Source organism: Seriola dumerili, unplaced genomic scaffold (genome assembly GCF_002260705.1).
Source record: "Seriola dumerili isolate Sdu_G_001 unplaced genomic scaffold, Sdu_1.0 BDQW01002927.1, whole genome shotgun sequence".
NCBI classification, from domain to species: Eukaryota; Metazoa; Chordata; class Actinopteri; order Carangiformes; family Carangidae; genus Seriola; species Seriola dumerili.
Genome location: NW_019177182.1, coordinates 107246 through 134447, shown reverse-complemented (window position 1 = coordinate 134447; position 27202 = coordinate 107246). Strand labels below are relative to the sequence as shown.

At 44.8% G+C, this 27202-nt stretch overlaps 2 protein-coding genes across 5 annotated transcripts in view; one reads left to right on the top strand and one right to left on the bottom strand.

Annotated features, from left to right (window-relative positions):
• Nucleotides 1–4282: 4282 nt before the first annotated feature.
• On the bottom strand, nt 4283–18929 carry LOC111239484 (arf-GAP with Rho-GAP domain, ANK repeat and PH domain-containing protein 1-like). Of its 2 annotated transcripts, none has more exons than XM_022769367.1 (26): nt 18834–18929; nt 18040–18120; nt 17881–17939; nt 15534–16013; nt 15088–15186; nt 14824–15007; nt 14626–14739; nt 13983–14087; nt 13779–13839; nt 13572–13692; nt 11165–11429; nt 10851–11050; nt 10696–10781; nt 10396–10578; nt 9545–9613; nt 8599–8698; nt 8468–8524; nt 8237–8360; nt 7687–7786; nt 7404–7605; nt 6680–6725; nt 6255–6469; nt 5587–5790; nt 5217–5322; nt 4978–5119; nt 4283–4864 (listed from the first exon to the last, which is right to left on the bottom strand). In XM_022769367.1, exons 2-26 carry the CDS (start codon nt 18117–18119, stop codon nt 4820–4822), a joined length of 3447 nt encoding a protein of 1148 aa, XP_022625088.1. In that variant the 5' UTR covers nt 18120; nt 18834–18929; the 3' UTR covers nt 4283–4819. The 2 variants fall into 2 exon arrangements, with proteins under 2 accessions (XP_022625088.1, XP_022625089.1); XM_022769368.1 differs by having other exon boundaries at nt 6306–6469.
• A 1960-nt stretch (nt 18930–20889) lies between these two features.
• The window catches only part of LOC111239485 (platelet-derived growth factor receptor beta-like), a 13967-nt gene continuing 7654 nt past the window's right edge, over nt 20890–27202 (top strand). Inside the window, exons 1-11 of one of the 3 annotated variants that reach the window (XM_022769370.1) lie at nt 20890–20930; nt 22371–22520; nt 24634–24707; nt 24798–24892; nt 24978–25173; nt 25264–25524; nt 25824–25954; nt 26167–26248; nt 26404–26478; nt 26548–26731; nt 26850–26965. In XM_022769370.1, the coding sequence (XP_022625091.1) occupies nt 24653–24707; nt 24798–24892; nt 24978–25173; nt 25264–25524; nt 25824–25954; nt 26167–26248; nt 26404–26478; nt 26548–26731; nt 26850–26965 (1195 nt within the window). In that variant the 5' untranslated portion in view covers nt 20890–20930; nt 22371–22520; nt 24634–24652. The remainder of the gene's footprint in view (nt 20931–22370; nt 22521–24633; nt 24708–24797; nt 24893–24977; nt 25174–25263; nt 25525–25823; nt 25955–26166; nt 26249–26403; nt 26479–26547; nt 26732–26849; nt 26966–27202) is intronic. The other 2 variants (XM_022769371.1, XM_022769369.1) reach the window with 2 other exon arrangements.

The following is a 27202-nucleotide window of genomic DNA, read 5'->3' as shown; positions in this document are numbered from 1 at the left end:
TGCGTCCTCATCACTACGTTTTCATTTCAAAACAGCGTTTTCAAACAAAACCAATCTCTGTCCAGACAATCGTTTTAGCTCTGTATCAGAAATGATCTCTGTCCAGACTAACACACCTGAAAACACACACATACCTGAGCAATCACCTACACTGAGCATGTGTGAGCCGGTGTAAACAGGAAGTAGATCGTCTCCTCTGAAGAAGGAACAGCAGAGACAGTCGCAGCATTAAAACAGAGACTGTCAGTGAACAACAGCTGCAAAGACAACAAGGTCAGTAACTCTGTCATTCATCATCATGTTGTTTTCACCACTGGTAGTCCAGGCTGATGACAGCCAATCAGGAGAGACTGTGGGTGTGACCTCATCGATTACAAAAGTCTCAGGTTCTGTCCAGACTACAACACAACCCCAGAGTTTTCAAAATAAAACACAACCCCAGAGTTTTCAAAATAAAAAGGGGTCAGCGTTGTTTCCAAAACGCTCGTTGTGCGGACGGAGGAGAAAACGTAGCAGAAGAGATGAGTTTAAAATGAAAACGTAGCAGTGTGGACGTCGCCTTAAACACACCACCGCCAGGCCAAAGAAACCTGGCTCTTCAACCCCTACAAGAGCAACGACGCTCCCAGCACCAGGTCACACTGCTCCTACCTGGAACCACAGCTCACCTGCTCACCAGCAACAGGAGAGTTAGCATGTAGTGGCTAACTGTAAGAACACAGAGGAAACCAGTGACCTCCTCAGAGACAGTCAGACAGACTCACTGGACTTTAAACACAACAGTGGAAGAGACTCAAGGACTGGGTAAAGACCGGGCTAACCTCAGCTAGCACACCACAGCTACATGTCACAACTATAAACGTTTGTTAATGTGCTCTCTGAGCTTGTTGTTGTGTCTGCTCACGTTGTCCCTCCCCCACACACCATGTGGTCTCAGCGGCCATCTTTGAGTCCACCGTCTTGTGTCTTTTCCTTTGTTTACCGCAATCTTGTTTGTAGTCTTAAAGGCCGTGTGGTCACAGCACACACACGCACACGCACACGCACACGCACACACACACACACACACACACACACACACGTATATATTTATTAGACATTGTATGTTCTATTTTTACTATCCTTGTAAATAAATGTCTGAGTATCTGCTGCTGTGTTTAATGTTTGATGCTGACTTGTACTCAGTAGGTCTTTGACTTACTGTTGACCAGGTAACTAGGTTATAGTTATTAAGTTCATTATTAAACAGAGTTCCAGATTAATAATAATAATGTGAGATCCTCTTCCTGTTTCAGGGTGGTGCCTCTGAGGAACCTTAAATCAGTTTAAAGTTTCTAATTAATATTAATATTTTCTTAATTTATAATAGACAATAATTGATTAACTACAGATAAAGGACGTTTCTGTTCACAGACCTTCAGGTGATTTTACAGGACAGAAGGGACGGGACCGTCTTCAATCAGGTCACGATTCTTCCATCAAGTCAATCTCCACTCGACATGTTTTAAATGGAGAGCACAGGTGGAGGAGTGAAACACCAGGTGAAGGACACCTCTTATCCTCCACTTACAGAACTCACCTTTAACAAGCATTCACACCTGGCCTCAGGTGACTAACTACAGTTACAACAGCCAGCAGCGCTAACGAAGCGGGTGACATCAGGCCTTGATAACGACCTGGTCTCCTCACCTGTCAGTCAGAACTGAAGAAGACTCTTGGATGAGGAGTGAGACGTCTTGTCTTTGACAGGGACATCACTCTCTTTGTGTTGTTTTCTGAAGGGACTCTTGATTGATCACTGATTAATTAACTGATTAACTGATTGATTAACTGATTAATTAACTGTTACCTGAACAGAATGAATACAGTCTGACGACTGTATGGCAGTTCCAGTTGTGGTCGTTCTAAAGCTGCTCCGCTGTGATTATTATTATTATACTAAGTGTTTATTTAGTTTCATGTGAACAAACTGAAACACAGTGTGGTCTGGGGGGGGGGGGTGGGTGGGGGGGGGGGGTGGGTGGGTGGGTTAAACCCATCTCACTTCCTGCTTCACTCACTTTCAGTCTGTCGCCATCACTAACGTTTCTCCGTTGGTCATTTATTTTTCTCTGAATCAGGTTTTAACCATCGTGAAGACGGCTGCGCTCCGACAGGTAGGACCACACACCTGAGATCTCTACTTGGGTCCACACCTGGACTAGAGCCAGGATCAGGGTTTAACTCGTTAGCACTTTTACTCACCATGGCGACAACAAGTTTAGTTTATTCATTTAGACCAAAACTCATTAATGAAAATAAACTAAATGTTCTGATCAAAACAAAAGACTGAAATCTATTTAAAATAAATTAATTCCATCAATGAAGAAAGAAACAGTTGAATCATGAGGGTTGTCTGAACACACACACACACACACACACACACACACACACACACAGACCACTGAAAGTGTTTGTTTCCTCTTCATAGTGAGTGACAGCTGAGGGGGTGGAGCCAGCAGAGCTGACCTCAGACGGCGGCCATGATGTTTCTGGTCCAGTTACTGATGATGATGATGATGATGATGAAGAGCAAGGGTCAGTGTGTTTGGATCTGTGCCTAATATTATGAGCAGTATTGATCAGTGATAATCACTAAGTGTTAATAACTGAAGATGATTAACCTGATACAGACAGGTGCACAGACAGGTGGTTGGCAGGTGAAGACCGTCCTGTTGTCCTGTGTTGTACATTAATGTCTCTGTGTGACCTTTGACCCCAGCTGCCGTAGCAGAGTTCATCACAGTGTCTGCACAGAGCGGTCAGCCCGTTCTGCTGTCCTCACCCCGGGTGAGGGGGGGGGTGGAGCAGGGGTGGGACGTCAGGTGGACCTGCCCCCCCCACCTGGTGTTGTCTCTGAAGAAGAACATGACGACGTGTCACCGGGGACGCTGCGAGCTGCTGAGAGACGGCTCGCTGACATTCAGCCGAGTCCAGGCCAGCGACTCAGGCAACTACAGCCTGCAGGTGTTTAACCAGAGCGGGAAGCTACAGGTGAAGACGGACTTCCTGCTGAGGGTGGAGGGTGAGTCCAACTATCTGACCCCCCCATCTGATGATATCTACCCCCCTAAGTGACAACATCAAGCCCCAATAACATCATCAATCACAAAGTGAATGTCATATTAAACTTTATCCTCAGGCGTCTGTAGAAGATCTAAGTGACAGATTAAAGAAATCAAAAGGTTATTTTGACCTTTGACCTTTAGCTCTTATGTAAATGAGATGGAGTCTCATGAATATGTAATTAGATCCCAGCAGATACATCAATCATATGAAGTCACATCAGCTGACTGTCTGTCTGTGTCTGCAGAGAGTCCACAGACAGACACCTGGCTGATCTGCTGCCTCCTCCTGCTGCTGCTGCTCCTGCTCTTCATTCTCCTCTTCATCCTGAGGAAGAGGAGGATCCAGAGGAGAAGGATCACAGGTACAGCAGCCAATCAGAGACGGTCTGAGCTCTGACACACACACCTGGTTCCTTTAACGTCACAGCAGACTCATATTAATAATAATCTGTCGTGCTGCTCCAGGTCCAATGGAGGAAAACGTTTATGTGTCGATGCATGGTCACCATGGCAACAAGAGGAAGGACGAGGAGGAGAAGGGGGAGAGAGAGGAAGAGTCTGCTTATGGTATGTGTACACACACACACACACACACACACACACACGTTAACACAGATGCTAACAAATGCTAACATGTTCTGTTCTCAGTTCCCCATCATCGTACTGTTTCCATGGAAACACCAATCACCCAGCAGATGTCTGAGGAGGCACAGGACATCTACGTGTGATGACCAGTCAGAGCTCACCTGGACACCACGCCTCACACCTGGACTCTCCACATGGTGGTTCTCACAGATCTGAGAACGTCAGATAAACTTCTCTCCACTGACGAGTTCAGGAAATGAGACGTGTGCTTGTTTTTCTGGAGACACCTGAAGCTCAAACTGCGTCATGTTGAATATCTGCTGTTTGATGTGTTCTGATTTATCTCAGTGGGACTTACTGGTAAAATAAAGAAAATAAAAATAACCATGACGTCTGCCAGGGATGACCACACAAACACACGCACACACACACGCGCACGTGCACGCACGATCATCAGTCAGGTGCAGCAGCTCCTGTCTGCAGCCTCAGAGGTCTGGGGACTTCAACATAGTAGTAATATAAAAGTAGAGAGTACTTTTACTTTTGATACTACAGGTACTTTTGCTGATCGTAGTTTTACTGAAGTCAGTTGTAAAATGCAGTAATTAAAGTCAGAGTATTTTTACACAGTGGTATTGATTACTTTAATGTAAACTGGTCCACACTGACTGTAGTGTTGATACACAGTTTAAAATGCACCGGTGTTCTGATTGGCTGGTTGTTCCTCCAGCTTGGTTTTTGAATCACTGAACATATGACAGATTCTGTGTAAGGCTGCACGTCATCTGCATCTGTTTACATTCTGCAGTAAATATATCATTAAACTGCAGCTGCAGATTTTTACTTTGAAGATTTGTTCACAAACTATTTAAACTGATATTTGAAGCACACATCAGATTACAGTGAAGACATGAGACAGAGACACTGTAGGGGGCGCTGTCCCTGCAGGAAGACAACTCTACAGACACCAAGAAAAACTGTGACTTTAAATATTTCACAGTGAAATCAGACAGTTCAGTTCCACCTGTTTCAAATGAAGAAAAAACTAAAACAATAGAGTTTTAAAACCAGAACAATCTGAGACACACGACTCTGACGTGAGCTCCTCATCCTCATCCTCATCTTCATCAGAACACGGTGATCTCTTCCTCCTCCTCCTCCTCCTCCGGCGTCTGAGGTAAAACAAGTAACAGGTTAAAACAACAAATCACTTTCAGCACGTCGACAATAAATCACAGGTGTATCACAGGTGTGTCACAGGGGAGCAGTAGTGTCAGGTGTTTACCAGGAACAGCAGTGTGTGGTGGATGATGAACTCTCTGGTGAGTCTGAGCAGATCCTGGTTCACAGTCTGAAACAGAGAGGGGACCAGAACCACAGCCAGATTCTGAGCCGACATCTTGTTCACTTGAGAGAACACCTGGACCCTGAGAGACAGGTAAATAAAAACATCAGAGGAACACCAGCGTGTGTGTGTGTGTGTGTGTGTGTGTGTGTGCGTGTGTATGTATGTGTGTGTATTACATGTAGAAGTGTCCAAACAGAGCACACAGTGTAGCTCGGTTGTCATCAGGAAGTTGCCGTAGTAACTGTCGGTACGCTTTAAACCTGGAGCGTTCATCTGACATCACTGAGAGAGAGAGAGAGAGAGAGAATGAGAGAGTGAGTACTATTATACTGAGTACCAGTACTGATACTACTGCCGTTAGTACTACTACACTGACACACACAGTACTGAGCAGTTAATGTCATTCATAATAAATGTACTACTTAAGTAATACTACTTACTGTAGTACATTTAGTACTACAGTAAGTAGTATTACTGTACGTAATACATGTAGAAAAATTTTCTGTAGTACTACATGTACATGTACTACAGATACTGTGTACTGACCTGCAGCCTGCAGCCATGGCTGTGTGTCGGGTATTAAACTCTCCTGCTGGCGGACATATTGTTTGAGCGCGGAGCCAGCGTCCAACACGCCCTGCTCATCACTTTCCAGTGGGGCGGAGCTTGGTGATGTCATCAGAGCCTCCACCAATCGGTTCACCTTGGCAGCGAGGCCACAGCGGCGGTACACGCCCTCCACCTTCAGGCCTGAGACACATTCAGAGAAATGAGCTCATATCTAAGCTGGACGCCAGACCTCCATGGGCCCAGACCCCCAGACCTACAGGGGCCCAGACCCCCAGACCTACAGGGGCCCCAGGGGCCCAGAGGTCCAGAAGCTCCTGTCAGTTTGACTGATTAAAAGTGATTAAAATCAGTTTTAATCTAATGTACTGGACATGTTTAGTGGTCGGAGCCTGTGTCAATGAGTTTCATTGTTTTGGTTCATTTTGGGCTGCGGATCAAGAAAATCAGTCTGTTGATAATAAAATTTATGACCCTGCTGATAATCAATCGATCATTTCACTCTTTTATAGGTAAAACCTTTATCATCCTCTGTTGACGAGGGTTTTATGATGTTTTACAGATGATTGATCACTCAATCAATAATGAAACTAATCATTAGTTGAGGCCTGAAAACGTTCTCATGTATAAATATGATCTATTCTGACCATGGGTTGTGATGTGGGAGATGCAGCGTTCGATGCCGGGCGGTACTGAACCTCTTGACCCCACGTCCATCACTGGGTACAGAGACTGATGAGTGAAGCTCTGATTGGCTGCAGAAAGACGGTTTAGAGCTGAGCTCTGATTGGTCAGAGCCCTCTGCAGGTGGTCGAACCAGGACTGACAGCTGTGCTGTTGCTCAAAACGAAAGGACACACTCCTGAAGAGAGAAACAACACTTTCACCTGTAATGTCATAAAGTGTACACCTGCGGAGAGCTCAGCCAATCAGAAGCCAGGAAACATAAAATCATTCAACTGTAAATCAAGATTTTTTCTTCTGTCTTGAGCTGATTTGTTAATTTGATCTCATGAGTTGACTGATTTGTAATTTCACCTTCTTTAAATCTGAATGTGTGTGTGTTGCACACCTGTCTGTGGTTACCATGGTGATGATGTTTTGAGATGGACACATTTCTGAAAAACAAAAGAAAAGTAAAAATGTAGATGAGTCTTTAAATCAAACATCAGGTGACGTAATGTACGTCTTCAAACAGCTCAGATCATCAGGATCAATGGAGTGTAGAGCAGAGAGTCGTCTGCATAGAGACGGACACAGTCTGATCAATCAACTTATAAAGACTGAACCTGAGAGGAACCAGAACTGAGCCGTGTGGGACTCTTCATCCTGTCTAATGGGACCATAATTCACCAATATTAAGAGATGAAACATTTCTATATACCCATGTTTTCATTATTTAAACCATGAATAATATAAAAATGACAAACACTGTGGTTCAACTGTTTCTTTTCAGGAAACATTCAGCAGCTCGTTTGTGTTTGATCATTTATCTTCTCACTTTTTACTGTGGAGAAGTTTCTGAGCTCGCTGGAGGAAAGCAAGACGTTACAGCAGAAAACTTAAGAACTGTTGAACATGTAGTGACATAAAAACCCTAACCCTAACCTGTCACCTACTGAGATCTGCTTTATTTGTAAGAATTATTATTTGACTGTACTCTTTTAAAACATCCGTGTTCTTGTAGAAGAGAAGCTGATGTTTCACACTGAACAGAAACTGATTTATTAACCAGAGCAGATGAGTCTGAGTCACTTCCAGAAAACTTCAGGTGTGAATGGTAAAAACACTGTTACCATGGTGACTGAATGCGCTCAGTTCCATCCTCAGAGTCTGTTGTGAATGTCTGTCGACGGGATGAACGCTGACTCCGTCCTCCCACAGTAACAACCAGGCGTCAGAATGAGTCGAGGCTCCATCCACTTCAACCACACACACTTTACTGACTGCAGAGGCCCCGCCCACCTCAGCATAAGACACGCCCCCAGGGAGTATCACCTAGAAACAAGAACTCTGGTTACGAGTTTAACCTAAACCTGTTGTCCTCACAGAGGTAGAAGAACACTGAATCAGGTTTACCTTCAGGATGTGAACCAGGTGAGTCACCAACGCCTCCTTATCATCAGCAGCACAGATCAGCTGATCACTTAACGTCACCATCTCAAACTGAAGATCCAGTCTGAACCCACAGCAGCACGGACAGGAAGTTCAAGCAGAAACATTAGAACAGCCAATAGAGTTCGGAAGAAATTAACTGAGCAACGTTCAAAAAACTAAACTAACTTAACTAAATACACTAATCTAAACTCACTAAAACATCCAGGAAAACACTGAAGGTACAAAAACAAAAAAATTGGTCTCCACAGCAGTGCAGCTTTAGTCAGTAGTGTAGTAATTAGTTGTAATTTGTTTAATTAGTTATAATTAGTTGTAATTAGTTGTTGCTTGTATCAGATCATTTCCAGTGTTTCTTGTTTGTAGCTGCAGTGACGAAGAGTCTCTTTAATATCAGTCTGATGGTGGCTGGGAGGAAAACTTGATCACTAAATGAATCAGATATCAGTACCGGTAGTACCAGTAGTGTCAGTAGAACCAGTAGTATCAGTATTGCAGTACCAGTAGTACTTACTCTCTGACGAACACTGACTGAACCTCTCGCAGGTCGAGGACGTCACAAGCTGCTGAATCGTTTTCTAATGAGAAGAGAAAACGATCTTCTTCCAGTTTACCATGAAGCTCCTCCTCTTCCTCACCTGCACACACACACACACACACACACACACACACACACACACACAGGTGTGTCAGGTCACATAATCCCAGTTTGAATCCATACAGGTGATTCAGCCAATGTTATTACCTGAGGAGGCGGAGTCAGGTCTCCTATTGGCCGACTGGGCTTGGTGAGGCGGGAACTCTGAATGAGAAAGAATCATGAGTAAAGAACCAGTGTGTTACCTGTGTGTGTGTGTCTGTGTGTGTGTGTGTTACCTGTGTACTCGTTGAGGCGGAGCAGCTCGGTCTGCAGGGCCTGACCTGCCCTCTCAGCCAGGAGAATGGGGGAGGGGCTCTGAGGGTCCAACTGACACACCTGTGCACAGGTAACATGAGTCAGGTACAGAATGAAACATGACAGAAACCTGCTCGAGTCCCCGTAAACCAGGTGCTGCCCTATGATTGGTGCATTTGAAAGGATTGCTGCCACTAGATCGGAGGAGCCAATGACACAGCCCAGCTGACAGCGACATGTACAACAAGTCCGAAGCTTGTTGTTATTGTTGTTATTGTCTGTGCTAACGAACAGTTCAATAAATAGCTTCACTGTTGATGCACAGAGCAGCCATCTTGGATTTTGAGGTGGGGGTGGGTGAGGTTCCTCCTCATGTGTTCTGTAGTGAAGCAGCGATCAGCTGACCCTGAACACAACATCTGTGTGGAGTCACTCAGAAACTGTGATTTGGATTCTTTGTATAAAATATTTTACATTTATATTTTACAGAACGTCTGACACTAAGACGAGCTGCTGTCGCTTCACACTGAGGACGAGGTCACCAGGTCACTGTTGTTGTACGTCACTCCCTGCCCTGTCTAGTCACGTGTGTTAGACACCAAATATGGTGTCGTGTCATGTCTTATTAACGGCAACATTAACGAAGTCGCCTGTGTCTTCCATGTCTGCTGATGCATGTAACAAGCAGCAGAACTTTAAAGTGACCAACCTGCAGTCTGACTTCTTGGCTTCTTCAGAGTTTAAAAAGGTAAATCATAAGATTTATAAAATAAATATTCAGTGGATTATTTACTTTATACACGTGTGTGTGTGTGTGTGTGTGTGTGTGTGTGTGTGTGTGTGTGTGTGTGTGTGTGTGTATGTGTCATTAATCATTGGTGAACTGAGGTTATCTTTACAGCAGAGTGTAAAGCTGTCCGTTCAGACCTTTGCTCCTGAGCAGATCAGCGACATTGTTTCCTGGACGTTGTCACCACAGACGACCTCACGCAGCCTCTGGAACACACACATTCACATCATCACACTCCTCATCACCATGGTAACAGGTGAGGTTTAATTCAAATAAGTTTGACCTCATGTGTTGTCATTGTAAAAGCTCCTCAGAGCATTGATTGTTGATTATTAGTTTGGAATTGGTAACATATCAGACACTGGCCCAATCTTCATACATGACCATATATGGACATACTGTATGTATTAAATAAAATGTACATGGACAAATACTTTGATCACAATCTGCTTTTCAAATATTGACAACTACTGTGTGTGAGCTCAAATATTATGTTCATATGCTGAATGTGTTTTTATTTTACATGTTTTTATTGCAAAATGTACCCACATGTTCAATATATGAATTAATTATGAAGCTACAATAATGTTTGAAGCACATATTCATTCATATATAGGTAACTGACACAAGTAATTTAAGAAACTGGGGTTGTTGGTGTGAACAGAGATATATAGTTGTGTATCATCTGCATATTGGAGTATAAAGAGAACAGGACCCAGAATGTTTCCCTGAGGAAAAATTCACAAACTAACAAAACATCTAATCAATATTAGTATCAATATATCCATAGATATAATTGTTCAAGATTCATGTTATAAGACATTTGTGTAGACATATCAGTGACACACGATAACACGAGACAGTAAATATATACATATTTACATTCTCTACATGGTCATTAATCAGATATTAATGTGAGTCAACATGGTTACAGTAACCATGGTAACATTAGGGTCTAGTTTAATATCATAGTGTAACTGAGTCAGACCTGGTCCATCAGCGAGAGAGAGGACGTCAGGGCGTGGACTCGTCTGTAGCGCCCCCTGCTGTATTTATCCTGGATGAACTTTGACCTCTCCTCATCAGACGACTCAGGAAGCAGCTGCTCCGCCGTCGGCACCGCTGCAGCCCACACCTGATTGGCCAGCTGGTTCCCATACATAACGAACAGCTGGAAGAAGTCAAAGTGGTTCAGTCTCCCCTCACCTGTATGAGTGGTTCAGTCTCCCTCACCTGTATGAGTGGTTCAGTCTCCCCTCACCTGTATGTGTGGTTCAGTCTCCCTCACCTGTATCAGTGGTTCAGTCCAGACCTTGTTGTCCATCTTCAGACTGCGGACTTTCGACAGTTTGCTGCCCAGAGCTCGATGCTGACCTGAGAACAGACTTTGTTAGTATTCTGCATTGATCACACATCACCTGAACGCAGCATGAGCTTCCATACCTGCACAGGCCTGACAGATGACCAGCAACAGGTTGACCGACGCCCACTCAGGATTGGCCGAGCCACAGTCACCACACACCTTGTTGTAGCGGTTTTCCCAGAGACGTATTGCCACCTGGCTGCAGGACAGAGCACTGCGGATAGATGAGGACAGACTGTCCAACCAGAGGGACAGGTCCTTCGACGAATCAACAGCCAGGCTGGAGGAGGGGGGAGGGGGGAGCGGGGGGGCGTGGAGGAAAAAAATGTTTGATTAATATCAGTAAATGAAAGGACAGACAAACAGACAGGTAGACAGACAGACAGGTGGGTACTTGAAGCTCTTGTATGGAGTGATGAGGGTAAACGAGTGTCTTCCTGTAGATTTGACCATGGCCACGTTCAGGGGGATAGAGAAGGAGGCGATGCCCAGCTGGTAGCTGTCTTTGTTGGGGTAAATCCAGAGGTCATGACCCCAGATGGCGGCATAGACGCGGCTACGTGGGTCCTTGATGGTGATTTGTCCATGCAGTTTGGGGGGGGCAGGGCTTGGCTGGCCTCGGGAAGCCAGCAGAGATGTGACCCAACCATCCTGAACCTCTGAGAGACAAAAAATTCAAGAACGGAAACATTAGAAACAAATATTGATGTAATTATAATTGACCTTCCTTTTCTTTATATATATACGTATATATATATATATACAGGTATATATACATATATGTATATATGTCCTTTGTGCTGTTAGTTAGTGAACGCCTTTGTTTAATAATAATCAAAATACCTTTTTTGATCTAATGTCCCGGAAACATTGAAAACCTGTCTGTAAAGTCAGTCATAAGCCCAGTAGATTTCAGTGTACTGTGTGACATGAGCTCTTCTGGGCAGCACAGGTTTATCTCAGATATGTTGTAGAGGGGAGTCGACCACACTACAGTGCAGTAGAGTGCAGTAGAGTGCAGTAGAGTACAGTAGAGTGCAGTAGAGTGCAGTAGAGTGCGGTAGAGGGAAGTAGAGGGGAGTAGACCGCAGTAGAGTACAGTAGAGTACAGTAGAGGGGAGTACACCACACTACAGTGCAGCAGACTGCAGTAGAGGGAAGTAGAGGGGAGTAGACTGCAGTAGAGTACAGTAGAGTACAGTAGAGGGGAGTAGACCACACTACAGTGCAGTAGAGTGCAGCAGACTGCAGTAGAGAGAAGTAGAGGGGAGTCGACCACACTACAGTGCAGTAGAGTGCAGTAGAGGGAAGTAGAGGGGAGTAGACCGCAGTAGAGTACAGTAGAGTACAGTAGAGTGCAGTAGATTGCAGTAGAGTACAGTAGAGTACAGTAGAGGGGAGTACACCACACTACAGTGCAGCAGACTGCAGTAGAGGGAAGTAGAGGGGAGTAGACTGCAGTAGAGTACAGTAGAGTACAGTAGAGGGGAGTAGACCACACTACAGTGCAGTAGAGTGCAGCAGACTGCAGTAGAGAGAAGTAGAGGGGAGTCGACCACACTACAGTGCAGTAGAGTGCAGTAGAGGGAAGTAGAGGGGAGTAGACCGCAGTAGAGTACAGTAGAGTACAGTAGAGGGAAGTAGAGGGGAGTAGACCACATCAGAGTGCAGTAAAGTGCAGTAGAGTGCAGTAGAGTACAGTAGAGGGGAGTAAGAGGGGAGCAGAGTGCAGTAGAGTGCAGTAGAGTGCAGTAGAGTGAAGTAGAGGGGAGTAGACCGCAGTAGAGTACAGTAGAGTGCAGTAGAGGGAAGTAGAGGGGAGTAGACCACATCAGAGTGCAGTAAAGTGCAGTAGAGTGCAGTAGAGTACAGTAGAGGGGAGTAGAGGGGAGTAGACCACATCAGAGTGCAGTAGAGTACAGTAGAGTACAGTAGAGTACAGTGTACCTCGGTAGAGGGGAGTAGATCGCAGTAGAGTGCAGTAGAGTACAGTAGAGTACAGTAGAGTGCAGTAGAGTACAGTAGAGTACAGTAGAGGGGAGTAGACCACAGTAGAGTACAGTAGAGTACAGTAGAGTGCAGTAGAGTACAGTAGAGGGGAGTAGACCATAGTAGAGTACAGTAGAGTGCAGTAGAGTACAGTAGAGTACAGTAGAGTGCAGTAGAGTACAGTAGAGTACAGTAGAGTGCAGTAGAGTACAGTAGAGTACAGTAGAGTACAGTAGAGTGCAGTAGAGTACAGTAGAGGGGAGTAGACCATAGTAGAGTACAGTAGAGTGCAGTAGAGTACAGTAGAGTACAGTAGAGTGCAGTAGAGTACAGTAGAGTACAGTAGAGGGGAGTAGACCATAGTAGAGTACAGTAGAGTGCAGTAGAGTACAGTAGAGTACAGTAGAGTACAGTAGAGTACAGTAGAGTGCAGTAGAGTACAGTAGAGGGGAGTAGACCATAGTAGAGTACAGTAGAGTGCAGTAGAGTACAGTAGAGTGCAGTAGAGTACAGTAGAGTACAGTAGAGTGCAGTAGAGTACAGTAGAGGGGAGTAGACCATAGTAGAGTACAGTAGAGTGCAGTAGAGTACAGTAGAGGGGAGTAGACCATAGTAGAGTACAGTAGAGTGCAGTAGAGTACAGTAGAGTGCAGTAGAGTACAGTAGAGTACAGTAGAGTGCAGTAGAGTACAGTAGAGGGGAGTAGACCATAGTAGAGTACAGTAGAGTGCAGTAGAGTACAGTAGAGTGCAGTAGAGTACAGTAGAGGGGAGTAGACCACACTACAGTGCAGCAGACTGCAGGATTCTCACCATCACTATGAGCCATGAAGTCATAATGTTTCTTTCTGAAGTAAACAGAGAATCTTCCTTTGTCTTGTTTCTTCACATTGGTGATACTGGAGACATGGAACAACACTTCACTGAACTGGTCCTGGTCAAGAAAACAAACGCACCTGTTACTCTACAGACAGAAAGACAGGCAGACAGAGAGAGACAGGTAGGGAGACACTGACTTACTGTCCGTTTTTTCCACAGAGACATCAGCTGTCCGTCCAATGTCGCCCATAAAACATTATGTCTGTTAGAGAGAGAACATGTCATCTGTTTATTTGTGTCTTTATTTGTGTTCCTTACTACCTGTTAAAGTTTGGCCTCAGTAACACATCTGCTGGCCTTGTTCATTATGAATGTTGTTATTGATGCTGCTGATGTTGTTGTTACCTGAAACCCTTCCAGACATCCAGCCAGCTGGACCGTACCACGGCGCTCTGAGGAGTTGAACTCCCACTGCCGCCCTTCTTCCTCGACACTCGAATAGTGGCCGCTCTGCAGGACAAATACACGTGTGAACATGTGATCTGGACTCTAAACTCAATCACACGCTGCTGCCTGTTTCCACGTATTTATTCATGTTCATGTCAATGTCTTGAAGCGTCTCAGACGTCCACAGAGCAGCTCTGAACTTTCACCTTCACACTAAAGATCACATTCACTCTGACAGCAAACCAAGAGCCAGCAGCTTTTTACCCCAGGATGAAGACCATGGACACTGACTGAAAGACCTCACCCGACATGTAGCTCCTCACTTCTCCAAAATCCAAATACAAAAACCTAGCTCATATCTCACCTGAGAGAAACCTCAAATCAAAACCAGGTGAATCTACGTCCACCACTGCTGCCAGTTGATCATACTTGTTTAGATTTGTATGACACAATCAGCTCCCAAAGCATCCTGGGTAAAACTGACAGACCTGGAACACTGCAGGATATTAGATCTGAACTTGTCTGGTTGTGGACTCTTGACAGTCCACGAGAACACAAGAACAGACCGTGTGAGTGTGTGTGTGTGTGTGTGTGTGTGTACCTCGGCGTCTTCTGTTTCACAGGTTTCCCTGGCTTTTGTGATTGGCCAGGATGACGAGGAGGGGGCGGGGCCGGCCGAGTGGGGAGGATACGACTTGGAGGACTGGTTGGGACACTGCAACACCAGCAGTCTGTCAGCAGCAGTGGAGGATTGTAGTCGTAGGAGTAGTTATTGTTGTACTGTATACTGTTCACATACTTGTTAGTATCTGTAGTCGGGTTCGAAGCAGGATCTCCTTCAATTGGTCCACTCACTCCATAGGGGGCAGGGCTAATTCCTGTGTCTTCCTCCTCATTGGAGGACTCAGAGTCAGCTTCCTCAGCTCCCCAACACGCCAACACAGTGATGTACAGGTCTTCTTCTCTGATGGCTTGAGGAGATTCTGGAACCAGAACCAACAAAGAGTCAGAGTGAGGACAGTGAAGACCAGTCCAGCAGAACTAGACTGGATCATGTCTGTACCTTGGTCTGCCGGCTCTGCAGCTCCCTCTACTGGAGGTAATGTGACTCCTGCATTCCCATCCAACGTTGACATCACCAGCTGTAACAGCGCCCCAACATCTGGATACATTGAATACAGAGACACAGTGGACATGTTGAACAGCCAATCCCTTTGACTGGACTTTAGATAAACCCTGTTCCTCAGCAGACTGAGAACTCGGTCTGTGCTGACTGTGTTTCAGTCTCTCAGACAAATCCTAAAACTGGTTCAGCCTCAAACTAGTCAGACCAGAACCAGGATCAGTTTCCAATGTTACTGAGGTCGGACGAACTGAAACCTTTATGAACCTGATTTCAGCTCCACACCAGTGACCAGTGTCAGTTTTAATAAATAAAGCTACACCAAAACCAGAGCTTGTCTCAGCTCACATTGATTGATTGATTGATTGATTGATTGATTGGTGTACCTGTGTCAGGGTCTCCGGTAACTCTGATTCTTGACAGTGAGGGGGTGTAGGGTTCACCAGCAGAGGGGGACGGGGCTGACGGGGTTAAGCTAACAGCAGGGTTAGCCTCACCGCAAATAATCCCTGCTAAACTGGGCATGTTAGCTAATGAGCTAACAATGCTGTCTAAGCTAGCTGCACCTGTGTTAGAAGCAAGTACAAGTGTGGTGGGATTTAACATAGCAGCAGCTGGGCTAGCCTGAGTGCTAGCAGCACCCACTAAGCTAGGTATGTGGGTGGCGATGCTGTTAGCCATGCTGTCTATGGAGGGGGGGGCAGAGGGGGCAGTAGTGGCTGGGGGGGCTGAGTCTCCGATGGCGGTAGCAACTCCAGCCAATGACGGGATGTTGGTAGCGATGATGTCAGCAACACTGGCCAGAGTTGGGAAAACGACGCAACAATCCGAAGCAGTGGGAGGAGGAAGAGGAGGAGCACTTTCATCTGAGGAGGAGGAGACAGTGACATCATCAGCAGACATCAGTTGATAGGGCAAGACACCTGTCAATCAAACAGACATCTGTCCACCTGCAATTCCTCTGATGTCCACCAGGGGGTTTGACTGCTCTCCACTAATACAGACTTTCACAGTAAGAGCCTTAGTATTATCACTAAGGAGACTTTCAGAATAAAAGCTCCATTAAGAAGATATTATGTGATAGCAGACAGTGATGTGACATAATGACACTCACACTCAACACAAACATGATGCAGACTGATGGATGATCTTTCTACATTGATGTTAAAATCAAAGAAATATGTTAAACATCTGGATCATCTGAAACATAAGGAAGTGACATTAATACTTCATGTGTTTAACGTGACCAACCATTAATTATCAATTCAAAATCTATTATTACTCGTCAGGCTGGTTCTGAGACAAAACAGCGACTGATGTTGATGCTATGGTTTCATGGGGGGGGGGGGGGGGGGGGGGGGGGGGGGGGGGTGACTCATCTGCTGACTGTCAATTCTTGACATTGTGCACATTCACCTGTGATCATTTCATCAGTCAGACTGGTTTCAGACAATTACAGGTTTTAATCTTTGGAACAAACCGGTTCCACGGTTCTGTATCACATCAACACTTCTAACAACAAACAGACAGAACAGCTGCTTCTCAGTCAGGCTTCACATATTATTACTATTATTATTATCTAATGGATTCACTGACATGGATCAGCAGCAGGTGAAGGGGGCCAGTGAGGAAATGTTGGAGCTGAATAAATGAGAATACATACATGTTCTGTTCAGGAGACATGTCACACGACTGACACACTAACTAACACCGATACAACACCGACACAACACTGATGTGTGTCAGTGTTATGTTAGTGTTGTGTCCGTGTTGTGTCAGTGTTAGTGTGTCAGTGTTGTGTCAGTGTTGTGTTAGTGTAGTGTTAGTGTTGTGTTAGTGTTGTGTCAGTGTTGTGTCAGTGTTGTGTCAGTGTTAGTGTGTCAGTGTTGTGTCAGTGTTGTGTTAGTGTTGTGTCAGTGTTGTGTCAGTGTTGTGTCAGTGTTATGTTAGTGTTGTGTCAGTGTTGTGTCAGTGTTGTGTCAGTGTTGTGTCAGTGTTGTGTCAGTGTTGTGTTAGTGTTGTGTCAATGTTGTGTTAGTGTTGTGTCAGTGTTGTGTCAGTGTTGTGTCAGTGTTGTGTTAGTGTTGTGTCAGTGTTGTGTCAGTGTTGTGTCAGTGTTAGTGTGTCAGTGTTGTGTCAGTGTTGTGTTAGTGTTGTGTCAGTGTTGTGTTAGTGTTGTGTCAGTGTTGTGTCAGTGTTAGTGTGTCAGTGATGTGTCAGTGTTGTGTTAGTGTTGTTGTAGTGGTGTTGTGTTAGTGTTGTGTCAGTGTTGTGTCAGTGTTGTGTCAGTGTTAGTGTGTCAGTGATGTGTCAGTGTTGTGTCAGTGTTGTGTCAGTGTTGTGTTAGTGTTGTGTCAGTGTTGTGTTAGTGTTGTGTCAGTGTTGTGTTAGTGTTAGTGTGTCAGCGTTGTTTCAGTGTTGTATTAGTGTTGTGTCAGTGTTGTGTCTGTGTTGTGTCTGTTGTGTTAGTGTTGTGTCAGTGTTGTGTCAGTGTTGTGTCAGTGTTGTGTCAGTGATGCAACATTTCGAAAACAACACAACAAACCAGTTTAAACTTTTTCACTTCATTTTCCTGCAGAAACTGTTTTTCATTTTTCCGTGTTGGTGACACTAGAATCAGCTGTTGATGACATCAGCAGTGACAAGAAATGCCACTGATGTCACTGTGTGTGTGTGTGTGTGTGTGTGTGTGTGTGTGTGTGTGTGTGTGTGTGTGTGTGTGTGTGTGTGTACCTGTGCTCAGGTGAACTTCATTAGAAAAAAATGGTTGTAGATTCTCATCAATCACATCTCTGAAACACAAAAAATAAAGTATTCAAGATTTTATCAAAAGAAACCTTGATTACACTTTCAGTTTTAGTGTTTGTTCTACAGATTTAAAGGTAAACTTACCTGTCCAAAGAGGAGGCGGAGCTCTGACTGTCCCTCATGTAACGAGCTCGAGGTTTTGGGACGGGAGGAGGAGGAGTCATCCTGAGGACAGGAGAAGACATTTAATGGATCAGTTACCTGTCAGGAAGCATCATCATCTCCTAGCAACTAAATATCCTTAAAATATCTGCGTGCAGGTCAGAGACTGAAGGTAAAAAGGTGAAAGCAGGTAAAGAAGGAAAAGGCTGCTATTTCTGACGTGTCACTTTAAATAACCAATCACTGATGATGCGGCAGTGATCGATCAGCTCCTCTGACCCATTACAACACACGACTGCACAAAGATCTGTCCTACTCTGGTTTACCTGAGATCAGAATCAGACTGATTATAGATCAGAGTGAACAGATGTTTCACATCAAATGACAGAACCTCAAAACAGAACCTCAACACAGAACCATAAGAATCAAACCAACACTCACTGTTCAACACAGAACTTCAACACAACTTTAACACAAAACCTAAACACAGAACCATAGCACAGAACCTTAACACAGAACCTCAACACAGAACCTTAACAAAGAACCATAACACAGAACCATAAGAATCAAACCAACAGTCTCACTGTTCAACACAGAACCTCAACACAACTTTAACACAGAACCTTAACACAGAACCATAACATAGAACCATAACACAGAACCATAAGAATCAAACCAACAGTCTCACTGTTCAACACAGAACCTCAACACAGAACCATAGCACAGAACCTTAACACAGAACCTCAACACAGAACCATAACAAGAATTTGTCTTACCTTGTTGTCAACACCTCACTGTCGAACGAACAGCTGCTGGTTACCTGTCTGTCTGTCTGCTACCTGTCAGTTACCTGTCTGTGAGCTACAGAGTGACAGTGTCTGTCTGATGACGCTCTCTGAGTCTCTGTCTGTTTCTGGTTCACATGTTGAACGTCCTGTTTCTGATCTACCTGCACTCATAAACACGTCACTGTTAAATATACTCTGTGTGTGTGTGTGTGTGTGTGTGTGTGTGTGTGTGTGTGCGTGTGTGTGTGTGTGTGTGTGCGTGTGTGTGTGTGTCTGTCTTCTGACGACTGTGTGTTTACATGTCCAGGTGAATGTGTCACAGAAACTTGTTTCTGTGTTACAACATGACACAGTTCAACTGTTTTAAGCTGCAAGTTTTTACAGTGAACTCAGTGAAGTCTCACTGGTTCAACCTGCTGCAGGAATGTAGGTGTGTGTGTGTGTGTGTGTTTGTGTGTGTGTGTGTGTGTGTGTGTGTAGCTGAACTTTAACATGCTGAAGTTGTCCATCAGTTTCTGTCATTTGTATTTAAATCAAATCAGAGGTGAAGCATCAGGTGAAGCGTCAGGTGAAGCCACAGGTGCTCCATGTGTTTCACCTGCTGTGAATCCTGCATGAAGACTGATCAGAGAACAGTCATGTCATCGGTTCAAACGCAGACCTGGATGTTTGTTTTATTGACAGCAGATTCATTGACACAACATTCACAGAGAGAGGGCTCACCTGGGCTCACCTGGGTTCCTGTGGTTCCTCTGGTTCCTGAGAACATAAAGCCTTCAGAGCTCAGACTCTTGTTTTCATACATTCACAAACAGATGCATTATGGGACTTTCCACAGCAGCTGAATGAGTCTCTGCAGTGATTGCTACAAACCAATAGGTGTCACTATCTCATCTACACATTCACACACCTGCAGCTGCAGGTGAGTCAGGATGTCACATGTTAACACAGTTTACCTGCGACCCCCCCTGCTGTTAGTGTGATGGTTCACTCCTGTAGATCTGCCGCAGGTGTTCTCACCTGCAGAACGGCTGAGGTTTATTCACCTGTCAGGAGGTTGACAGGTTCCTGTGAGGTGATGGTTTCCAGGTCTGGACTCAGTCTGGACTCTGAGGACCAGGACCAGGACCCTGTTCCATTGAGACAGAAAACTCCTCACTAATATAAGTCAGTAACCATGGTAACTGATACAACTTACCTCTGTCACTGTCAGGTTTAACTGAGCTGTGTTTACAAAGAGGAGCTGTCCCTCACCTGTCCCTCACCTGTCCCTCACCTGTCCCTCACCTCTCTCCCTCTTCTATAGGTGGAAACAAAAAGGAACTCTAATTATACTGAATTATGAATAAAACCCCCCACTGATATTTTATTGATATTTTATTGATATCAGAAAGATAGTCTTTGATCAGTTGGCTTTTTAGAGCCTCAGACTGACGCTGGTAATGATCTTTAACTGATTTATTACTGATTGATTAATGATCAGTCTGTCTGCTTATACTAATGTCTCTCTACTTCTGTCTCTCTCTCTCTCTCTCTCTCACATACCACTTTATTTAATCAGCATCACTGCAAAACACATACACACACACACACACACACCTACACACACACCTACACATACACACACACACACACACACACACACACACTGGTAAAACGAGTGGAAAACTCATCAAAAAGACCTTTTCACTGTGTGTGTGTGTGTGTGTGTGTGGGTGTGTGTGTGTGTTGGACTTGGTTCACTTCCTGTCAGAGGGGGGAGGGGGGTGACAGAGAGACAGATTGAAAACAGACGTTGGCTCTCTCCATGTGTCTCTCTCACTCTCTCTACACTGTGAGTCAAAGTCTCTCGCCCTTTTTCTTCCCTCTGCTGCAGACTCTCCTCTCTCTCTCCACTGTGAGTCAATGTCTCTCTCTCCCTCTCTCTCCCACTGTGAGTCAGTCTGTTGGTTTCCATTCGTCGTGTGTCTGGAATGAAGAGGAGAGAAGGAGAGCAGAGAGGAAAACACTAAAGGAGAAGAAGAAGGAGAAGAAGAAGAAGAAGAAGAAGAAGAGGAGGAGGAGGAAGAAAAGAAACATCAGCAGGTTTGAACAAACTAAACGTCTTTTCTTTATTTCAGTCTGTAACTTGGTCTCCGTAGCAACGAGTGTCTGACCAGATTCTGCTGATTCAACTTGTTTTACTGCAGTTAAACTCCCAGTACTACAGTGTACTAGTACTTCAGTGTACAAGTACTACTGTGTACTTGACTGTGACGGAAGTCCTGGGGTCACTTACCTTCATGTGTGATCAGCTGATTAGAGTCTGATCCAGATCCAGGTTTTAACAAACCAGATCAGCTGATGTGAGTCTGTTCACACTGAGTGAATATAAAAATCCATCATCAATGGATTCAACGATTCACCATGGCAACGAGTTTAAAGAGCAGAGCCTCCATTTTGATCCAGTGGAGCCAGAAAGATTCATGTGAGACATTAAAGAATATCAGACTTTTATTTTCTTAATGTAAAGAGCTGGAATCTCTGTTTCTTAGATTAACTGTTAAAATATATTTATTCAACTATGACCTGATCGATACAAAGATCAATAAAATATAGATGAAACGGACAGAAGATTATAGATGTAGATGAAACAGATCAGACAGAATAGTATAGATTTTAACCTCAGATTCTGACTCAGGAACAGCTTCATGATTTTGGAGGTTAAAGCTGATTGTGAGTTTTCAGTTGTCAACATTTATAAATCACCAGCGTCAGTGTTTGAACATGTAGTTAATTCATATACAGTAACCGAAATGCTGTTAAACAGGTTCAGTCTACACTTTAAACTACATTCAGTCCAGGTTTCAAATGTTAGTCTCAGTCTGAAATAAACTGGCGGCCATCACAACACGAGATATGATTCTCATCCAGAGCAGAGGAGCTGACTGACACCTGTCTCTGCTGATCAATCATGACGTCTCATCTCGTCTCGTCTCATCTCGTCTCATCTCGTCTCATCTCATCTCGTCTCGTCTCATCTCGTCTCACCTCGTCTCGTCTCATCTCGTCTCGTCTCATCTTGTCTCCTCTCATCTTGTCTCCTCCCATCTTGTCTTGTCTTGTCTCATCTCGTCTCACCTCGTCTCGTCTCATCTTGTCTCGTCTCATCTTGTCTCGTCTCGTCTCCTCTCATCTTGTCTCGTCTCGTCTTGTCTCATCTCGTCTCACCTCGTCTCCTCTCATCTTGTCTCCTCCCATCTTGTCTCGTCTTATCTCATTGTTGTTGAATGTCTCTGCTGTGACTCGGTGTGAATGAGGACATAAAGTCGTGTCAGAAGCTTCTTTAATCAAAGCAAGAGGAGAGACGGACACAAAACCTGCTAAGTTACTATGGTAACTGACTCAGACTTAGTGATCTTCCTGGAACAGACCCCAGCTGATCAATTTGTTGATCAGTTTGTTGATTTGTTGATTGTTGATTTGTTTGTTTGTTTGTTTGTTTGTTGATGCCATGTAAAGACACAGACACTGAACTGCGGTTAGTTTGTGATTCTGTCTCTGTCTGAAGGTCAAAGATCACTGACATCAGCGTGGGACTGACAGCTGTCAATCATCAGATCTGAACCAATCAGGAGACAGAAAACAACCGTCGCCATGGAGGATTGACAACCAGGTGAGACACCTGCTGATCAGGTGAGGATGAGGAGTGCCGTGAGCGGAAATCCTGCACACACACACACACACACACACACACACACAGAGAGACACACACACACACACACACACACAGAGAGACACACACACACACACACACACACAGAGAGACACACACACACACACACACACACAGAGAGACACACACACACACACACACACACAGAGAGACACACACACACACACACACACACAGAGAGACACACACACACACACACACACACAGAGAGACACACACACACACACACACACACAGAGAGACACACACACACACACACACACACAGAGAGACACACACACACACACACACACACAGAGAGACACACACACACACACACACACACAGAGAGACACACACACACACACACACACACAGAGAGACACACACACACACACACACACACAGAGAGACACACACACACACACACACACACACAGAGGAGACAGAGACATAGAGTCAGTCTGTCAGATCACTACAGTGATTATTAGGTTAAATTATTTGGGGGTCAACAGGGAACATGTCACGTCTGTGAACTGCTGACCAACCTGTGATGTCAGCAGATACATCACAACATGGCAGCAGATCAGTGACATCATCAGTGACATCACTATGTCCTGCAGGACTGACTGAAGAACAGCAGAGAGTAGCTGAGCTGTGATTGGCTGAAACTGTCGTCCTCACTGCTGCCCACAGGAAATACTTGACTGTTTATTTTTCTTCTTCAGTGGTCGATTCACATTCCTCTCTCACACACCGTCAACAAGGCCTGTGATTGGCCGAGATCTCCAGGGACAAATTCTGTGTCACGCCAGACTTATACACAGGACGCAGATGCAGGGTATCAGAGTCTTTATTAGTAATTCAGGCTTCTAAATACCAAGGCAGAGAAACAAAAACAGGCTATGAAATATTATCTATAACGTGCTTCTTCGAGAAGAAGCAGGGTAAATCAATACAAAAATAATAATCACTCCAATACGGGAGGAAAAAAGACTACATATAAAAAACAGAAAATCACTCTAGAATCAGAGGAAAAAGGAACCAAAAATAGAAACAACAAAAACTCTCCTATAACTGGAGGTACTATGATATAAAAGGTAAGTAAATAAAAATCACTCCTCACGGAGGAAACAAAAGGCTATGCAAACATAAACTAGGGAGATCTACTAAGATATAAAACTTACAACAAAAAATCTCTCACTTGGAGGAAACCGACAAGAACTGTGGCAATGACTGTGATCCAAAACTGTGAAGACGGCTGGGGTGAACGCACATGAACCAAGACGAACACACTGGCACAAGACAAGGGGAGACACGGACTATTTGAACACATGAGGGTAATGAGGAGCAGGTGGACACAATCGGGAATCAGGGAAGACAATCAGACCGGTGACACATGAGGAAGGGCAAGTGACCTGAAACGAGAGGAGAGTTACTTCTTTCAAAATAAAACAGGAAATGACAAGACAAAAAAAAACCCAAGACAAGACAACCCCACCACGGTGTGACATTCTGATTGGACGACAGGACTCAAACTTCTTTCTCTCTAAAAGAAGAAGAAAGAAATTCCAAAATCCCCCAGTGAAAACACACACACACACACACACACACACACACACACACACACACACACACACACACACACAGAAGAGTGTGTGTTCAGGTCTGTTTGAACCATCACAGTTCAGAATGATTTAACAGACGTCGAGTGTTTAACTGACTCCAGACTTCACTGCGTCTGCTGCAGTAAAAGTACTAACACCACAGTGTACAAGTACTCTGATCTCTATTCTGAAGTATTAATATCAGAATATACTAAAGTACCAAAAGTAAAAGTATTTATTATTGCGTTAAAACCCTGTCTGTAAGTCTCTGTCCCTCCGACTATTAATACACAGTAAAATAACATGGAAATACTCAACTACAGTACAAGTACAATACTTGAGTAAATGTATTCAAGTACTTTCGACCACTTTTTTAACAACTTTTTCAACAGCAGTGTCAGACTTTTATTTTGAAGACTCTCCACTCTAGTTAGACAACAGCAGTCAGACTTTTAATTTGAAATCTCTCCTCTCTGTGTTTGTGTAGGTCAGGATCAGATGCAATCATGGCGTACATCAAATGGCAAACAGGAAGTCTAAACCTGCTGCACTTCCTGTTAGGTAGGTAACAAACAAATAAAACATCAGTACGGTTTTATAGGTCGACTCATACCTGTCTGTCTGTCTGTCTGTCTGTCTGTCTGTCTGCAGGTGTGTTCCTGGTTTGCCCTGAAGGGGGTGTCGGTCTGGAGCTGATGCCGTCAGCCTCCAAAGTTTTACTGAACTCCACCTCCAGCTTCACTGTGGTGAGTAACACCTGTCTGTCTCCTCAGGTATGTTCAGGTCTTTTTCTTCAGGTGTGCTCAGGTATCTGTATGTCTCCCTCCTCAGGTGTGTTCGGGGTGGAGTCAGGTGACGTGGCGGGTACCTCAGGACTCTCAGGTAGACGGGGTTGTGGTGGAGAATCGGGGTTCCAGCAGCGTCCTGCAGCTCTTTAATGTCACCTGGAGGAATTCTGGGCGATACACCTGTGAGGAGGGGTCGTCCTATCAGAGCAGAGAGATTGACATCTTCATACCTGGAAAAGGTGACAATATATATCATATATGGCTGTGTGTCTGTCCCTCCTGTGAGACCTGTCTGTCCTGATGCGTCCGTCCCACTTGCCCCCCCCCAGGTCCGGATGAATGGTTTGTCCCACTGGGTCCAGGTGTGGTGATGAAGGAGGCGGAGGAAGACACCATCCCCTGCGTGGTGTCCGACCCGCGGCTCAACGTCTCGCTGTATGAACGTCCTGGCTGGACACTGGTTACCGGGACGACATATGAGCCGGGCCGTGGCTTCACAGGTCGTCTCAACGACACGTCATACGTGTGCTTGGCCGCCCTCGGAGGAGAGGAGAGGGAGTCCCAGGTGTACTACGTCTTCAGCATCGTAGGTGAGTTGATGAGATTAGGTTAGATCAGACTCTAGACTAGATTAGATTCAATTACACTAGATTCAATTAGACTAGATTAGACTAGATTAGACTAGATTTAATTGGACTAGTTTAGACTAGACTACTTTATGTTAGATTAGAGTGGATTCAACTAGAAATGATTATTAGAATGGTGGTGGTTATTTTCTATTAATTAGATCAGATTAGAATTAAATTAATTCATGACATTAGATCAAATAAAATAGATTACATTATTGTCTGTCCACCTGTCTCTCTCTCTCCACCTGTCTGTCTCTCAGTTCCTAAGGTGATGGAGGTGGACCTGACGGTGTCCAGCAGTGTGTTGAAACAGGGGGAGGTTCTCACTGTGAACTGCACTGTCAAAGACACTGAGATGGTTTTCTTCTCCTGGTACTTTCCCCGCAGACAGGTACCTGTCTGTCTGTCTGTCTGTCTGTCCGTCTGTCCGTCTGTCCGTCTGTCTGTCCGTCTTTCTGTCTGTCTGTCTGTCTGTCCGTCTGTCCGTCTGTCTTTCTGTCCGTCTGTCCGTCTGTCTGTCCGTCTTTCTGTCTGTCTGTCTGTCTTTCTGTCCGTCTGTCCGTCTGTCCGTCTGTCTGAATGTGTGTCTTTGTATTGGTTCAGGAAGTCGAGCCGCTGACAGACTTTCTGCCCAATCGGATCCGTTCCTTCGTTAACATCTCCACGGCAACAGTGGCAGATTCTGGTAGGTGACAGGATGAAGCCTGGTCCTGCAACTCCTCAGTAAAAAAAATGTTTTACAGTTGTCAGTTGCTATGGTAATGTTATTCGGGGTTTGGATGTTTTTGGGTTACCACGGTGACGGGATGAGGTTGTGTGTGTGTCGTGTGCTTCTTGTAGGTGTGTATACGTGTGTGGTGCAGGAGACCATGCAGGGACGGACTGTGATGAAAAACATCACAGTGACAGTACTGGGTCAGTACACACACACACACACACTAAAACATACACACAGGTAAATTCTCAGGTGAAGTCTCTCTGCAGATCGAGGGTATGTCTACCTGTGGCCCTCAGGTGAGACCAATGTATCGTCTCTCCTCCACCACACGGTGGAGTTCAGTGTGGAGGTCGACGCCCACCCCGCCCCCACTGTCCTCTGGACCAAAGACAACCAGACTGTTGTCACGGAAACCACCTCCGTCACCACCACACACCTAATGGGCAGCAGGTAGGTCAGAGGTCAAGGTAGAGATACGACACAGGACAAGAACAGTTTGGTTTGATTGATTGATTGATTGATTGATTGATTGATTGATTGATTGATTGATTGATTGATTGATGTGCAGGTATGTGAGCACACTGACACTGGTTCGAGTCCAGATGGATCAGACAGGAAATTACACAGCAACCGTTTCCAATGATGACGACATAGACGAGATTGTTTTCAAACTGGAGGTCAAAGGTCAGAGAGAGACACTGTGTGTGTGTGTGTGTGTATATTTACCTGTGTGTGTGTGTGTATTTACCTGTGTGTGTGTGTGTATTTACCTGTGTGTGTGTGTGTGTGTGTGTGTATATTTACCTGTGTGTGTGTGTGTGTGTGTGTGTGTGTGTGTGTTTGTGTGTGTGTATATTTACCTGTGTGTGTGTGTGTGTGTATTTATGTGTGTGTGTGTGTGTGTGTGTGTGTGTGTATGTG

What these genes read in the sequence shown, in the direction of transcription:
- LOC111239484 (XM_022769367.1), bottom strand. Translation starts at nt 18,119, where the DNA reads ATGACTCCTCCTCCTCCCGTCCCAAAACCTCGAGCTCGTTACATGAGG. An exon ending in CTCTGTGGAAAAAACGGACA is followed by an intron (nt 13,693 to 13,778) that starts GTAAGTCAGTGT and finishes TTTCTTGACCAG; the next exon opens with GACCAGTTCAGTGAAGTGTT. An exon ending in ACCTGACTCCGCCTCCTCAG is followed by an intron (nt 8,361 to 8,467) that starts GTAATAACATTG and finishes GTGTGTGTGCAG; the next exon opens with GTGAGGAAGAGGAGGAGCTT.